The sequence below is a fragment of the Colius striatus genome, chromosome 8 (assembly GCF_028858725.1).
Source record: "Colius striatus isolate bColStr4 chromosome 8, bColStr4.1.hap1, whole genome shotgun sequence".
Classification (NCBI taxonomy): Eukaryota; Metazoa; Chordata; class Aves; order Coliiformes; family Coliidae; genus Colius; species Colius striatus.
The window spans coordinates 38,648,043-38,665,329 of record NC_084766.1 but is presented as its reverse complement, the minus strand read 5'-3'; the positions used below and the strand labels follow the sequence as shown (position 1 = coordinate 38,665,329).

General features: G+C 47.3%; 1 protein-coding gene across 18 annotated transcripts in view; it reads right to left on the bottom strand.

The window, feature by feature from the left end:
- Window positions 1-253: 253 nt before the first annotated feature.
- The window catches only part of JAKMIP3 (Janus kinase and microtubule interacting protein 3), a 30,759-nt gene continuing 13,725 nt past the window's right edge, over window positions 254-17,287 (bottom strand). For 4 of the 18 annotated variants that reach the window (XM_062001025.1, XM_062001027.1, XM_062001034.1 and 1 more), the window contains 16 exons: window positions 16,840-16,971; window positions 16,300-16,335; window positions 15,301-15,360; window positions 13,833-13,961; window positions 12,237-12,365; window positions 10,232-10,315; window positions 9,698-9,760; window positions 9,205-9,303; window positions 8,130-8,228; window positions 7,981-8,040; window positions 5,432-5,497; window positions 4,916-4,984; window positions 4,754-4,831; window positions 1,704-1,907; window positions 1,303-1,368; window positions 254-304 (listed from right to left, as the gene is read on the bottom strand). In XM_062001025.1, coding sequence (XP_061857009.1) covers window positions 254-304; window positions 1,303-1,368; window positions 1,704-1,907; window positions 4,754-4,831; window positions 4,916-4,984; window positions 5,432-5,497; window positions 7,981-8,040; window positions 8,130-8,228; window positions 9,205-9,303; window positions 9,698-9,760; window positions 10,232-10,315; window positions 12,237-12,365; window positions 13,833-13,961; window positions 15,301-15,360; window positions 16,300-16,335; window positions 16,840-16,971 — 1,425 coding nt within the window. Of the gene's footprint in view, window positions 305-1,302; window positions 1,369-1,703; window positions 1,908-4,753; window positions 4,832-4,915; window positions 5,057-5,431; window positions 5,498-7,980; window positions 8,041-8,129; window positions 8,229-9,204; window positions 9,304-9,697; window positions 9,761-10,231; window positions 10,316-12,236; window positions 12,366-13,832; window positions 13,962-15,300; window positions 15,361-16,299; window positions 16,336-16,839; window positions 16,972-17,287 lie in introns of all 18 variants that reach the window. The other 14 variants (XM_062001026.1, XM_062001030.1, XM_062001035.1 and 11 more) reach the window with 10 other exon arrangements.

Genomic DNA, 17,287 nt, shown 5'->3' with positions numbered 1-17,287 from the left:
TGCTGTGTTTTCTCTTTCCTTGAACTTCCCTCAGAAGAAGGAAATTGACAAGTTTCCTGCCCTCTGGTGCCCGGGTTTCACATTTTATTAAAGGCTTCTGAGATTTCCATTTTCAGGTTACAGGGGGTGCCAGGAGACCTCCCCCAGCAGTGCCAGAGCAGCCTGAGCAGCGAGGAGAAGGCTCTGCTGCTTTACAAGACGAGGGGAGACCAGAGGTGGCTGAGGGCTTACCTTTTGCATGTGGCCTGGAGGACTATGACCAAAGAATGAAAGCTAAAGAGAAAAATAAAAACAAAAATAAAAACTGAAAAGGGGAGGGAAGAGAGGAGAAAATGGAAGAGAAGAAAGAGAACAAGAGTTTACAGTGTGTTTAGCTGAGAAATAAGCTGTGGTTACAGACAGACTGCAACAAAACGCTCGGTCGAAAAGAAATATAAAGTGTGAGGTGTGACCTGAGAGCTCAGCTTGGCTCAGCCACAGCCCCCATGTCCCTCAGACTGATGAGAGTCACCTCCTGCCCCAGCAGAGCCCATCCCAGTCACAGCCCAGGGCTCAGGGAGACCGGGGAGGAAAAAAGATAGCTGAATTCTTCTGGTACCTCAGAAAAACCCCAAACCAACACTGCTAAGGTTTGGGTTTAGTTTCAGGTGAAAGCCCAGCTCAGCCCCTGCTCCTGAGCAAGTTGTCCCATGGCAATTTTATGAGAATAGATGGTTTCAGATGAGTGTAATTTTAGGGTAAAATTCAAGTTATGGCTTGACCGGAGAAAGGTCCATGATGTTAACCACAGTGACACTGAGTGCTGTGGCTGCAGGCGAGGAGAGGAGGGGAGAGGAGAGGAGGGGAGGGGAGGGGAGGAGAGGGGAGGGGAGAGGAGAGGAGAGGAGCCTCCTCATCCTCTGGGGCAGGCAGGTCAGTACAGCTGCACGTGCCAGTGATAGAGATGGGTGAGAGGGAGAACAGATCCCTGTCTCCTTCCCTAGAGCACCCCCCACCTCATCCCTCTGTGTCCAGCAGCTCTCTTGTCACTCCCTGCCCAGGGCAGATGGATCCCCCCATCCCTGCCAGGGCCTCTGTTTCAGACTTTACTGAAGCATAAGAGAAGGAAAGACTGAGTTAACCTGGTAACCTTTCCTTTTCAGAGGGACTAGTGCAAATGCAGAATGGTTTCCTGGAGCCCTCTCACGTTAGCTGGCTGCACTAACAAACACAAACTTTTTATGAGCTTGTTTTCTTAGCCAAGGTGAAAGGAATACATGGTCATGTGCACACACAATGAGTGTTTCAGCTGCATTACCTTACCTTTTCCTCTAACTCTTTTATCTGTCTTTTTTGGCCTTCAATTCTTTCTTCTAGCTCTTTAATTCTCTGTCAGATTTCAAATAAAAGAATATTGATTTATTAACCGAGCAGGTGCAGGTGTCCCCAGAAGATGCATTAGTTTTGGAGATATAAACTGTATGTGCTGTGCTTCTAACAGAAAAAAAGAACCTGGGTTTTAAGCTACAGCTGAGCCCTCCATTACTGTCACAATGTGTGACAACCTCGTGGAAATCGAAATGCCCTCTCTGTAGGATTATCCGAGGCAAATCCGGGTCTGGTGCCAGGACCAGCCCCTTCTGGAGCAGCTCTGTGAGGAGAGGCTGGTGCTCAGCAGTCCGTGCCTCTCCCCCCGCCGCCCAGGAGCAGTGCCCGGCCCCCACCTGCTGTGCGTGCTGGATGAGCTCCATCCTCTCCCGCAGGATCTGGGCGTCCCTCTCCCGCAGCTCACTCATCACCTGCCGCTTCCACTGCTCCACCGCGCTCTTCAGCTTCTCCTTCTCCTCTTCTGAAAGAAGGTCGGAAATTTTGGCTCCAGCTTCTTGCTGCAGGGCATCATAGAGCATGGCTTCTAATTCCAGAATTTGCTAATCAAAAACAACATGAGGCTGTCAGCTTGACCTTGTCTCTGGTCCGATGAGGATTCTGTGAGTGCAAATCCTCCCGCGGTGAGGCCACGGGAGCGGCGGGGGGCTGCGTGCTGAGCTCAGACCAGGGGCAAAATCCTTCAGGCTGTGGGGCTCTGAGCAGCACTGGAACTGGGATGGGCCCTGGGACCAGCCCAGGCTGCCTCCCAGAAAACATACAGGTGTCAACTTCATCTTCCTGGAAATGGGGAAATGGCCCCAGGGTGGGGAGAAAGGCAAAAAGAAAGGAAAGGAAAGGGAGAAGAGGGCAGGAGGGACAAGAAAGGAGAAGGGAAACTGGGAAGGTTCCTAAGACTCATGTTGTGAGTTACAGATACTTTTCAAATGCAGTGCTCAGACTGTCAGTTCACCTTTCCCAGCCAGCCTGTTCGCAGCAGCAGGGGACACGGCAGCACTGGGACATACTCCCGCCAGAAAGGAATGACTCCAACAGGCTTTATGCTCAACAAAACCAGATCTGGCAGCTGGGCTCTGTTCCTGCAAGTCTCAGGCTGCAGAGCCTTTACTTCACTGCATCAGAAAGTGACCCTCCACGTTATGGAGATCTAGAAGTGTGTATGAAATGGACTGGCAATGTTTCTCCAGGGTCACTGAGCCTGGGACCCTCCCTGAGCAGGTGACCTTGCCAGAGCCCAAGATAAATGTTATCCCTGCATGGAAGCCAGAAGCAAGCTGAAATCGTTCCCAGCAAGTCTGATAGAGAGCAAGAGACAAAGCAGCAAATGGTGCCACCTTTGCACACCCTCTCCAAAGCTGGTGGTGTCTTGCAGAGCTCCCTGTGGCTTCAGAAGGGGACTGCTCCAGGCGGGCTGTTAGAAAATGCCACTGATGTCTGCTGTGATAATTAATTCAAAACAGACATTTTTTTCCACCTGAGGCTGCTGGTGGTGTTTTCTTACTGTGTCTTAGCTGAGGTAGGGCAGAAGAACACACGCACTTACTAGAATAAGAACGTCACGGCAGCAGTTACAGACACTGATGACAACTGAAAGCCCTAAATCACGGTATCTTAAGGGGAGATCAGATCAGATCTCAGAAGAAGGTTCTGCTTTCACTTGTAAAATAACACCAATATCCTTGCAACTGTAACACTTTCAGCAAAACGCTGTTATTTGAAACATGGATTTCTGTTGGGCCCTAAACCTCTGTTATCCCTCTCTGATTATATTGGCTTGTGAAGAAAGAAGACCGTGGGGAAATTCATGGTCTCTGGAGCAGCAGCAGAGTCAGGAGTGTCTGTGAGTCAAATGCCCCTCCAAGCAAAACGCCCTGCCAGCAACCACAGGGAGTGAAAACCACGCAACACGCTTAGTGGTTACAGCCGCTAATCTCGTTAGCTACAGTGAGCTGGGGCAAGATTAGCAGCTCCTCATCTTCAAGGGGCACAAAGGAAACATGGAAGTGAAGCAAATTATAGAAATCAAAAGAGCTTTTACCAGTTGGATTTCCAGGCTTTGCCTGGGGACACTCGTGTGGTGCAGCCAAAGAGCACAGGGAGGTGTAAATAACCCTCAGCTACTGCTGCGTGGGCTGTAACACCTGCCTTCTGCTTGTGCCCTCTCGGCAAGCAGCACAGCCAAGGAATAGCTCGTTGTTGAGCCTTTGACAAACTCAGATGCAGCTCAGGGAGAGGAGAGGCTGTCTGTGAGCCACGGGGACGCTGACTATCGCTGGCATCGGGGCTGCAGCCCCAGGCCGAACCGTCCTGCGACACTGACACTGCCAGGACTATCAGGCAATGCCAGGTAATTCTTCCTACTCTGCTGCAAGTTTCCACATGCTCAGATTTATGTATCTGTTTCAGAATTTGCCTGTGACCCAGAGGATCACCTCTCCAGGCTTTATCTTGGAAGAAGAATCCTAGGGGCTCAGCCTGTGGCTGTACAAAACTGGTTCTCAGAACAACTCAAGGCTGCAGGAGAGCAGGAGATAATCTGGCATTAGAGCTGAGACCATAGGTAAGCGGAGCCTCGTGTGGTTTCCAGGGTTTCCACTGTGCATAGATACTGGTTCCAGACATAGCTCAGCATTTGGCAAAGTCAGTCTTGCAAATCAGCCTTACAGGACATAAAATGCACTGAGTAAAAGCTCCCCCAAATGGTCTGAGATACAAATAGATTGTAGGTATCCAAAAAAAGAGGCATAAATACTCATTGCTTCTCAGAAAGTGTAACTGTGCTTAAGATGTAAATGGAATTGAAAGAACGAGAGACATCAATATGCAAATGTGTGCATTTATGTCTTTCATATGTCAAGTATGTATTGGGCTTTTCTCTAAGTGAAGGAAACGAGAGCTGACGATTGAAGAGATGATTGAAATGGGTTAGGATCAGCTAATGATGAACTTGACCTGAAAGCAGTTTCTTTTCAAAGCTACAGAGTCACATAGCATCCCCAGCTGTTTTGGTTACAGAGGCTGTAATGCAAGATCTACAGAAATGTCTTGGCTAAAATCTCTGTTTTAGGAGGAAAAGAGAAGTTACTGAAAACATCATTTTCCTATCAGTCATTTTGCTGAAACCTCTGCTAAATTTAAACTTGTGTTTAGTAAGTTAATCTTCAGGTCCTAACCAAGGACCATCCTAACACAAGGGACTCTGTCCACCAGGGCCTTGTGGTTAGCACAGAGCACACAGCACTTAACAGCCAGCCTACCCAGTCCCTGGGTCACTCCACAAACAGGACTGTGCAAAGCACAGAGCTTTGCTGTAGAGAACAGACAACACGTATTACAGAAGGTCAGTTAATCAAGGTGGTGGAATTCAGTCAAGATTGGCTCTCCTCACCTTGTGAGCTTGGTCCAAGGACTGTTTCCTGAAGTCAAGCTCATCATCCAGGTAGCCCTTTTGCTTGCTGAACAGCTCCTGGGGACACAAGGCAGAGACAGTCAGTGCAAAGGCCATGCCCCAGCCCCTCTCCTGCACCTTCCCTCCCTTGGCCTCTGGCACCTTCTCATTCTCCAGGTCCAGCATCTTCTGCTGCAGCGCAGACTCCGTCACCTCAATCTGCTGGAGCCACTGTGCACACAACAGAGAGTGGGTGTTAGGCCTGGCAGAGGCAGCACAGAGGCAGCACCCCTGTGTGCTCAGCTCTCACTGCCTTAGAGCTGTGGGCACACACGGGGAGTACTGACTGAAATTCACTACATAAAAGACAACAAATTAGCTACATTATTAATGTTTTGCTTTTCTATATATTGGTGATGGAAAAAGCATTATTCCAAAGCCCAGCCATTTACCCTCTCACACCATTTTGCTAATTAAGCTACACTTTAAGCAATGTCTGTTTGTATTGTTTCCTTTACTTTGGCAAAAGCCAGTGTCAGTGCAATTCCACACAGGGAACCAGGGCACTTTGTGGTGCAGCCATCATTTACATCACCCAGGCCTCCAAGTCAGCTATTCTGAGAGGGTCAGATGCTTTCAGGAGATGGGTTTACCGACAAGTGATGCAGTTGTTATTACCTTTTCAGCCAACGTGAGGACTGTCCTTGCTTGTATGACAACTACTTGCTCTTCATTGGTCAGGTTCTGCACCAAAAGCAGAATACAATTACAACAAATCCCAGTGTTTTGTTACTAATTCACCACTTGGGCCATAAATATGAAATTAAATATGTTTGAGGAACAATAAACTAAGGCAAAGAAAATTACTGCTGTGATGTACCACTGTTGTATAAAAACAATGTTAACTGTTCACTCCAAATTCTTATCACACGTACAGTTAATTCCTCTAAAGTGCTCCCATTTACCACGGTGGATCTATATTTACCCAACAGGAAATAAACACAGTTACACAAGACAATATCAAGCTTAGCATGGTGTGCCACTGAAAGAAGAGATGCAGTCTTAAGCCCTGGAGCTCATGCCATGCACAGCAGGTTAGTACACAGCCCTTATCTCATGCAGCCAAGCTGTGCTTTTCAAAAACATTAGTTAAGGTGCTCACTGTTCAATCCCTGTTTTGTGGCTTTTTAAAGAAATGCAAATACTGAAACTCTATTTTGCCTTTCATCCCAAACTTCAGCGTGGACAGGGAAGATGGCTGGGGACAATGGAAGTGCATTGGGGATGGGAGGAGATTTTTCCTGAGGACCCCTGAAAATCGTCACTTCCATAAATAGGATATTTATAAACCCACGTTATGTTACACTGAACATGAAGCCGTCCACAGAGCACATCAACAGGGTTCTTGCCTGGTTTGTGAGCCATTTTCTGACCTGACTCCCTGCCTGTGGAGAAGAGGAAGGCATCAGTGTTCCTCAACCCCTTTCTCTGTGCCTCTCCCCAGTGACCTGAAGGCTGCAGGGGATGTTTTGCACCTCTGACTGTTGCTTCAGCCCTGCTCCCAGAAGTACTCCCAAGCATCTGCCTTGCTCAAAGCGGTATTTAACTCCTGACAGCTCAGGGGGAAGCATCCAGAAGCTGCCAGGGAGGCTTTACAGAAACACAGTGAGAAAGTGCACAGAAAGGATGGAATCACTTGCACAGAGGTGGGACATGGCTTTGCTTTCCCAGGCTCCCTAAGAGCCAGACAGCCACGGGCAGCCATGGGACAGAGGTGGCTGACTCTGTGATGTTAAACACGTGAAAGCAGAAGGAAAACAACTGCTAACAGTTGGCTTCAAGCTATCTGAGGTGAGAACTGGGAACTCCCACTTGTGTCCCTGGAATTTGGCTATTGGATGTAACAGGGAAAGAAATTAAATCAGGAGGAAGGAACATTATAGAGATCATTAATGTAAATCAGCAGGGAACGAAGGGAAACAGAAAACACGTAAAGCTATCACTCTCTCTGTTCCTGTTTGTCTCCAAGGTGGCTGTTTGAGACACTGTCCCAAAGCAGTCTTCCTGGGTCTATCTGGCATTAATAATGCCATTGAAGACAACATTAGCATAGGCATTAGCAGATTAATGAGTATTATCTTTCTACACATCAGTGGGGTCAGTCTTAGCTGGTTGGTGATTAAGCTTATCTGTGTCTTTTTTACATTCTTTGCACACAAGAGATTTTAGGATTCCGTGATATTTCTGCCAGTGTCAATATCATTAATTGCAGCAGTGGTGAAGATTATTACTTGCTTTCATGTGTTTCTGGTCCTCCACCACCTCCTGGCTTGATTTTGTGATGCAGAGCATGTAGAGATCTGAGACTGGGGACAGCAGAGACACCATGACCGACCAGTTTAATCAGAGAGGAGGATGAGAGGTACTTCCAGGCTGCCCTCACAGCCCTGGGAGCGTTTGCTGCTCACTTCCAAACAGCAGAGAGGCACAGGGGAGAGCTGGGGCAGCTCAGTGAGAAGCTGTGAGAATGGGGGGACCTTTCTGCAGACCCTGTGTCAGCAGTGGGGTGTCCCAGAAAGGAGCCCTGCAGTGGACAAGGGCTCTGCAGGGCCCTGGGCTAGAGAGGGGCTCTGCTCTCCTCTGCCCCTCACAGCTGTGGGGGCTCTGTGGCTCTGCTGATGGAGGAGAGTACAGGGAAAACACATACAAGGGCATATATGTCTTCTACATACATAACTGTATGTGTCATTATTCCCTTCCATTTGCTAAAGGAGAAACACTTCCAAATTCCTTATGCCTTGCTGCATCTTTTCATGCTGCTGTTGTAACGTTTTGTGTAACATCCTGGTTACTACCAAAGGCTCCTGGGTTTCAGACAAAGCTAAAACACACAGCTCGTGAGGTGCAAAGGCAAAGCAAATGCACAGTAAGCAAATAAAGAAACCATGTGTGAACAGTGGCCAGAAAAAAACAAGCACCAAAGTGAAAAGTATTCCAAGTCATTGGAAAATGAAAAGCAATATTGTGACAAGAAGATCCTGCACGGCACTCATCGAGAGGCCACGAACGAAACCAGCCAGAAAGGAGCCGGGAAGTGCTCTGCTCGTGGCCCAGTGCTTTGACCACAAGCAGGACAGGCTGTGCAGTAGCAAACCAAGAAGGCTCTGCTAAGCCAACACGAGGACAAATATTTACCAAAGCATGCACAATTTATTAAAGGAACATACACTTACGGCGTTATCCCCTAAAATGTCCAATTTTTTCATCAGCTCTGCTACTACTATGTCCTAACAAGAGAGAAATGGAAAACCTGGAGTCAGAACAGGGTGTCTGATTTTACTTAGGGGAAGGAGACTAGGAAACGAGGGCTCCTTACTGTTACACCTTCAGCCTCGCAGTACACCTGGAGAGGGCTCTTCCCCTCTGTGAAAGGGCCGTGGTGGAAGTTGATGGCAGGCGATCGCCTCTCTCTCTCCTGAAATGACAATTATTGCTGGGTTACCCATGGTGGTGTGTCACAAGTGGCACCTTCCCCGTGGAGAACTTGGGAAATGCAGAGTGAAAAAGGCCCATGGCTTCTGAACACATGGTGGCAAACCCCCACCACCGCAGAGCAGCTTTACTGCAGGTGCAGAGAGCACAGAAGCCATTCCTCCTGCACCCTGTGCCTCTTGTCACTGACAGCCAGGAGCAAGAGCTGTTTCTCTGGCCAGACCACATGCTTTTGAGGTGGTACTGAGGGCAGGCAGGGAAGGCCTCCCCCTCTCCTCGCTGCAAAGCAGGGCAGATGTCTGTATTAACAGCATAAGGATTCTCCCACCGTGCTGCTTCTCTGGCCACCCATCGTGATTACTTATCTAGTATTTTGACTTCATCATGTATTTGAGCAAAACTATACACTTATATCTAGTATAACTTGGATAGCACTTAATCTTTTTTTGTGGCTGATTTGTTAATCTCTCCTTGGAGAATTTAAAAACCAGTTTGCAAGAGCTGACAGGTTCTGTTTATGCAGGTAATGGTGTAGAAAATGACGGCTCAGTGGAGCAACCACAGTGGTCTCTAGGCCACATGATGCTTTTTCTGCAGGTTTAGCAAGAGGTGAAACACAGCACTGATTTTTGGCAATGAAAAGAAGTTCCTTATCCTTTCCCATGCATGATCTGTTATGGCCTTCAGAACAGATGGAGTATAGTAAAATGTGTATCTACATCATGAGCCAATCTTCTGCATCTTACAATTACTTTAGCTCTAAGACTGCCAGAACAACCTCTCAGGAATGCCAGTATTGATCCCTGGGTGCCTGGGGTTTTTCTCTTTATCAATGCTCAGTACCAAACCCTCTGGCCTGGTTCAGGGCATTGTGTCTCTTTCCAGTGAAGGTGGGTGAGTTCTCCGGGCCATGGTGCCCAGGGCAGGTGGGCAGGACCGTGGCTGCAACATGTGCTCACTTCAAGCTCCAAGATCCTGAACTCCAGGAGCTCGTTCTGATCCTTAACGTCCTGGACATCATGTTTTAAACGAGCTTCCTCTGCTTCCATTTGTTTTATCTGCAAAACAAAGCAACACGTTGTCAGTGCTGTTTGCAGCCTCACTGGAGAGATGCCCTGTGCTGAACACACGGAGGCACTGCTGGGGCCAGCGTGAGCCACGGGGGCTGAGCCCAGCCCTGGGGCTGGAGTGAGCAGGGACCTGCAGCACCAGTGTCCAGGGAATGCAGGGCTTTGCCCCAAAGCCACTGTCCTCACACAACCCTGCTCCAGGACGCCCTGTGGGGCAATAGGGAATGCTGGAAAACCACTTTCTGTGGCAGGTTTATAAGGATCTTGTTATTACAGGTGAATTACTTCCAATAGAGTTGTTTGATACAGATTAAAATGTTGCCTTTTCTGCATTCCTCAAGATATACCTTGTTTAAGTAATAGAAATAGAAACATTAAACACCTTCTCTACCAGTTCTTGGTTTCTTCTATACAACGCTTGCTTCTCCTCAATCCACTTCATGTCCTGGAAAAAGAAATGGCCAGTGTTGTAGGTGAAGCTGCCCATGTTTAGCACAATGCAAGTACTTCATTAAATCATGCATGCAGAGAAGAGGCACAGAAAAACACTGCAAATTAAACTGTAGTTCCACTATTTTCCACAATAACTTCCTAAGCTCAACTTTTCCATCTGCTTTTATCAGTCTGTAGTATACTGAAGCAAGAGAAACACCCCAATGATTAAAAGACTCTTCCAGATAAACATTTGGTTTGCATGAGAAGGGATACTTCTGTGTATTTACTATTAGATTTCTACTTCAGTGAGTACCACTTGTGTATTTTTGAACACTGTGCAAAATAAACCTTATTTTGAAACTAACTTCTCAGTTCACTGAATATATAAAACTGACAAAGGACAGGACATAACTTATCAGTCAGGGTAACAGCGACAAGAGGAGCAGCCTGTGGAGCAGCGGGCACGGGCTGCACTCATTACCTGCCCCTGCTCTGCCAGTGCCTTCTCCAGGTCTGCTATCTGAGCCTGAGAGCGGTGCACTTCTGCCTGGAGCTGCTCACGTGTCTGTAGGATACGAGGGAAAAAGAAAGACAATCATGAATCAAGCTTTCCCTAAAAGGCAAAAGCTAACACAGGCAGAGAAAACACTTAAAGCACCAAATACTTTGAAGAGATAGTTTTTGAGTGCTTTGGCAGAGTAAGTTTGCAGCTAAAGCAAACAGCACTAGTCATTTACCATAAAAAATCTGTAAGGGAGGGTAATAATTTTGAGACTTAAGATTAACACAAACAACATCCCATTAGGTAGATAGTGGGACAGCAAAAGATAAATGGCTTCTTACAGCTGGGCATGACAGTCTGCAGTTGGCAGCCTTCCCTGTCCTAGAACAAGGCTTTTGAAAGAGCCAGTGCCACGCAAAGTGTCATTTCTCCATGGCAACGGCTGGAAAGGCGTGTCCCGCCAGTCTGGGCACGCCTGCTTCCTTTACATTTTTGGCCAGTTAAAAAGCCCGGATCAGACCCTACATATGTGACATTACTGTGCTGCTCTTCATGCATGTAGTACCCTCTCTTATGGTCTGGCTGTGCTGTGTGTCATTGTTTCCTACACTTGCAGCTTCATGCTTATTTAATATACTCCACCTCCCACCGGTTTTCTGGAGGATAAATGTAATTATTACCAGCTATTTTAGTCCTTACATCTTGTTTGATACAACATTTTCTTTCCTAAACCCATTTATCTGATACTTATCTTGTTATTTACAGTGCAAATGATCTAATCCATTTGCACTACCTGCACTGCTCTCTTTTTGTCTCACTACGGAAAAAAGTAAATTCAAGTCGCTTCTCACATTGGCCATCTCTCATTTCATCACAATGTTTTTGGCACGTGCAATCCCTGACACTTAGAGCAGGGAGCATGCTTCTGGGAACTATTGTTTGAAGGCAATTGGGGCATTCAGAGAGAGTGAGGTGATCTCTGACTGCCAGACAAGGAGGTCACTGGGAGACAGGGAAGCTGCTAAAGCTGGGTGGCTGAGAGGCAGTGCCAGCAGGCAGCGGTGAACTCAGCAGTTCACTCTTTGAGTTGTTCTGTGGAACAAAACCAGGCTAGTTATATAGCTAGGAAAGCTAGGAAAGCCATCTACTACTGTAGAGATGGAACTCAGCTAGAGGAATCCGGTCATTTGCTGTGTGTCTGCTTCGGGAAGCGGCAGCGGGCGGTGTGTGGCGTGGTGTCCCTGCAGAGGCCATCTCCCAGCACCACCTCACCTTGGCCTACCCTGAGTGTTCCTGGATGACACATCCACACAACAGATACACAGCCAATGCTGGTACATTTCTCCTATTAAGCTTCAAGCTGTCAGCTCGGAACAGGATTTGTCCCATGCATTCACCCTTGCATCCTGTGCAGAGTCCTGTCGGCTCCTCGTAGCACGGAGCCCACTGGAGATACACGGCAGGCTCAGTGCCAGGGGTCTGCAGCCACACAGGTCGTGTGAGGCAGATGGGCACAACAGCACAGCACACTTTGCAATTCAATTAAGGAAAAGAATCTGAGCTAAAAGCCTTTCTAAACATGTTATGAGGAATCATGTAATCTCACAGAATCCAGAAGGCATTAAATACCAGGCATTATGTACTTAAGGCTATCTGCCCTAGATTTTTATAGGGAAAAACACAGCTTAACTTGAAGCATTTCCTTATAAAAACATATCTCTGAATTTTTCTTTAACTGAAGAGAGGTGAAAAGACTAAACCATAGTGATGGTGGTTCTCCAGCCAACCAGTACCTCACAGGTCAATGCCCCAGAGCCCACTTTGGCAGCCAAGCCTGCCTGGGCCCCTTGCCCTGCAGCCCCCCAGCAGTGTGTCAGGGGAGCAGCTGACCCCTGTTCAGCTTGAGAACAACCTCAGCAAGTACAACTGGAAACCCCCATACAATCCCAATCCTTTATTTTCATGTAATATAAGCCATTTAGACCTTAACTTCTCGTTCTGCATCCAATGTTCCTCCAACCTGTTCCTGCAACAGGGCGTACGCTCGCTGCAGCGCCTGGTACTCCATCGTCAGCTGCCGAAACCGCAGCTCGGTCTCCTCCTTGGCCATGCCCTGGGAATGAAAACGAACATGGACTGCAGCAGTTGCTTTTTCTCTTTCTGCAGTGAAAGTGGAAAACACTGTAAGAGTGAATTATGTTTGCTTTCCGAATGCAATTTGGGAAGGACAGCACTAAGGCTCTTGCCTCTGTGCCCTCAGACTGTTTGTCTTTTCGCTTTAAGCATCTCTTGCATACACTGACTTCAAGAAAGTGCAATATAGAAAAGAAAAAGAATCCCTCTCCTTTTGGAAAGATAAAAACTTGGTGTGCATGTAACACACTAACAACTGAACTGCCTTTATTCCTGTACCAGGCCAAGTCATCACATTTAAAGGTGAAAATACAACTTTCTTGAAACAACAAAAGGTTTCCAACCTAGAGAGTAAGCCATGTCTGACAGTCTCACTCCATTATTAAATCAGTAATCACGAGTTAATGCTTGTAGAAATGGTGACATCAACATGAAAAGAGCCCTTCATCTTCTCCACTCTCCTTGCAACACCCAGCACTGAACGCTTTCATGTCAGGTTGCTTGGAATATTTAATTTGACATGCAATGAAATGGTACTGCTGGCTGCATGCATAACTTTGTACTGTCTGAACAGGGGGGAAAAAGTCAATACAGGAATGACAATCAAACAGGCTTATACATACATCCTGATTTCCCGCAGTGCAGCACACACCTGGTAACCAGGGCTGCATCTTTAAGATGGAGACAGGAATCCTTTGTGTTCCCTTCTAACAGATCTCATTACAAGCCACGAAACAGGCAAAATGGCAGATGAGGACTGCAGCCAGCACACCACACAAAAGGCTGCAAGTCACTGCTAGGGGTTTTTGATTTACGACAAGACTCTGGTTACAGCCAGGGACAGGGAATGGTACAGTGATCTGACACACACGAAGGGATTTGTAGGGAACCCCTGCAAAGCACCAGGAATAATCACTGTATTTGTACTACCAGCTACCTCTGTGTACTCTGCATTCAGAGCCTCCAGAAAAGTCATGACCTCAATATACTGGTGAGGAGACAGCCTTTCCTCTGGAGACTGCTGCTTTACGTGACCGCTGACTTCTCCCAGTAACAAACCTTATTGCTTAAGGCTGCACACTGTGCTGAGGTCAAAATGACAACTAGAAGGACCTCAACTAAGCTACATGTGCGCAAACCTGCAGTAAATCTCTGTGTGGATGGGCCTTCACAGTGTTGTCTGACTTCCCTTTAGACTTCCCACCTATAAACCCATTGGAAATCTGATATTCCCAGGGCATGACATTTCCATCTTGGCTGAAACTTGTGAAATTACTTAAGACTTGAGATCCAGAGATATTAACCCAGAGGCACCGTATAAACCTAACGTAAATGCTTAATTTTCTGGCCAGAGGTGACAGGTGAATGATACAACAGAGCAGGAATTCCACTACGAAGTAGCAGCGAGGTTTCCAAGCAAAGCAACACAAATGTTTGTGAGTAATACCTCTTCCAAGTCATCTTCAGGCGTGCAAGGGGTTTGATCCGTCCGGTCAGTTTGGTATGAGATGGAGGAACCGTCTGACTCCAAGGAAGCTTCTTCATCGTAGCCGAAGAAAGTCTCCACCACGGGCTTCTGGCAGAGAGGGGCGTGAGGGCGCAGCCGTGCCGCAGCCCCGCCGGGCTCAGCCTCCGGCACGGGCAGCTGCCGGCTCGCGCTCCACTGCTCTTTGAAAAGCTGGACCAGCTCTTTACACGAGTATACATTAAAAGCTTCCCCCCATGATAGTGCTCTAACAATGGCTAAAACTATCCCAATGGCTGCATTGCTGTATCTGTGATCGGGTATCACAGTGTGTGACCTCAAAGCCCCTGCCTGCTCTTCAGGTGCTTTCCTCCCAACGTCTCCAGCACCCTTGTGACTCCTCTGTGTTCATCTCGCCACGAGGTGGGAGCTGTGCATTGAAATGTGTTTGTTAATCCATTGCCATCACCAAAAGGTTCCTCCTGTGGCTACCACAGCGTCTCCTGAAATGTTAGATCTGCAGTAAAGGTTCTACTTGAAGATCTGCAGTTGATGGGCACAAGAATGTTTTTACAGTTTGAAGAAATCCATTTGTCCACTCAAAGCTCCTTTTTGTTTAAAAGATTGGTGGCAAAGGAAGATTTACTCCTACATGCAGGAAAGCCAAAGACATTTCAAATACAGCTCCGACGTATTTTTAGTTACTGACTTAAAACAAATGGCTAGATTCTTGCCTTTTGATTTAATTTGCAGTAGATAACTTTCAAAGGAGACAAAACCCAACTCTCTTTCAAAGGCCTGGTTACCATTTACAGGGCAAGGGGAGTTAAGGAGTTATCTCACATGGACTGCAGTCTGTTATTTATAGACTCACTAGCTCCAGCACCATCTCAAATTTTTCGCAGGTAGAACACAGCTTGCTCTCAGGTCCCTGACATCACACCTTACGGTGCCATTACAGTGTCACTATTTATATTAACATCCTGCCAATTATTCATTACCGAATGTTTTCTTTTTCCCTGAGCTCCAACCACTGCTTCTCCTAACCAGCAATCTTTGCATGTTACTAAACTCCATAATGAATTATTTACAACCTACACATGTTTCCAGGCAGCGCCATTAAGAGATCATTTTGAGCTGTGCTAATTCATAAAATCTGTCTCATCTTAAACAATCACACACTAGTGAAGTCCCACGGGGCATCTCAGGGGAAAAGCAGAGCGTGCCAATGCTCGCCACGTGCATGGCAAATGCTGCCTGCCTTCCCAGACCTCGTCTGAACATCCCAACACAGTCTATGCATGTCCTCAACCTGTGTGACCCAAATGTAGGACGAGGACCCGCTTGCAGACCCGCAAGGAGAACGTTCCCCCAGTGGCTCTGGGCTCGGAGCACCCCAGGGAGCCAGCACGCCCACCAGCACGGCACAACACAAACCTGGGCTTTTTACCTTAGGGATTCTTGCCATTTTTTTCCTTTGCTTCCTAAACCTTAAGAGCTTATCACGTTCCTGAAAGAACCAGATAGGTATGTTAGCTGCTTTCAGAGAGCTGTTATTTAAATTACCCGTGTCAGTACTAGCAGTCATTGGGCAACCAAAGAAATAGCCATGTCAATGCTGGCCACTGCCTCGGAATGGAACAACCACACTTTCACCAGCCAAACGCTCGTTTCAGCCCAACATCTTCCAAGTTTGCCATATACAAGGAGCAACTGCTCTTTATATTCATTAAAATCAAAACAGCCAAAGAAAGCTGCTTATAACCAATACAACACATTGGCAGCTCGGCTGTCACTCCAGAGCTGCTCTGTGAGCCAGCACGAGCACTGAAGGCCGTGCTACAGCTCTGCTCTGGGAGATGGGCTCTGTCCCGGCATGAGGAGCAAAGGCTGGCTCCTGCCCGTGGCTACTGCTGCTCTCTGGAAGGTGCACGCAGGTCACAGCCCCACTGCACAAGATTCAGAGGCTGAACTCAGCCCTTTCAGTCTCAGCTGACTTCTCTAAGGAGCTGCAGGTTCCCAGTGCCTCTGAAAAAAGGTGTGAGTGTTTACTGCTGTCAGAGGTTGGTTTGTTCCGTGGCAGTTACGACACTCTCACAGAGTCGTGTCAGGTTTTATGGTACTGAAAAGTGTTCTATATTTTGGAAATACAGGCAAACCCCCAGACTGTAGTGAGTAAAGTTCTAAAGAGAACCCTCCTATACCCTTTCACTCAAAAGGCTTTCCCCTCGCACCAGAGCTTTTCTCTCCACTATCACCTCATTTTTCTATGGTGAACAACTTCTGCTGATACAGCCTTTGACAACATCTATGCTGAAAAAAAACACTGAGTTACCTTGCTACCTGAATGGAAACGTAAGTGATGGCAAATACTGTTATACCCTGCATGCTTTTCATGAACAGTGACTTAAAGCATACAAAGATGGGGAGAAGTTAACAATGTCCTTACCATGACACTCTTCACATAGCCAGCAGTCTCCAAAGTCTGACAAAAGATAATAATATCAGTAAGTGCACAGACTTAAAAAGAAACAAAAGAGGCACTTTCATGTGGACTATTATCATTCCAGTATTTTCTTGTTCCAAAGACTGAGAATATGTCAACAAAGCAGCAAAACCTCAAATCCAACATTGCAGAACACCCCCCTTGTAACAGCAATCTTCAGCCCCGATGCTGTCCCCAGCTAAAGGAGCTCTGGCACTTTGTCCTGCAGGTGCAGGGCCAAGCCATCAGCACAGCTACTGAAGTGCTGCAAGGGGTCTGTCCTGCAAGTACCATGTAGGTTGAAAGAATTTTTTCCCAATACTATGCTGTAGAGAACTTAAATTCAACTTGATTACTGCTCATCACAGCAATGGCTGCCATGCTCCACTGAGGCAAGCCATGCCCATTGGCTCACAGAAGCCCAAGGACTCCTTGCTTAGGCTCCCTGTTCTTCTGCTAGAGCCTTAACTGACCTCAGATGAGAGCAGCACTATTATATCTTACCTTGGACAGTTCATCAATGATGTTTTGCTGTTCAATAACTTGTAGTCTCAGGAAATCTACTTCTCTTTCTTCCTGGCTGTGGTCTAGGTCATTTAAAGAGCTTGGTCTCCTTATTGTTCCAGCTCTCTGCCTCTAAAAGAAACCCACAGGGAACAATCAGAAGGCCTTCCCTTTACTCATAGTGGTGCATCTGATCTAATGGCTGCTCTGGCAGCTATCCTGCTTTGCTTTTGCTGAGCTGTTCCAGCTCCTCAGGTGCCTGCTTGAAGCTCAGGGTCAACTGGGGAGGACAGCAGCCATGGGGGGCAGCATATCAAAGGCAGGGGCCAGCAGCAGCTCAGCTGCACGTGCTCCTCAGCTCTGCCAGGAGCTGCATGGCATTCTCCTGCAGGACAAGTGATTCAGAGAGCTGGGACCAGTGTCACTTCTCCCTGGGTTGCTCTCATTC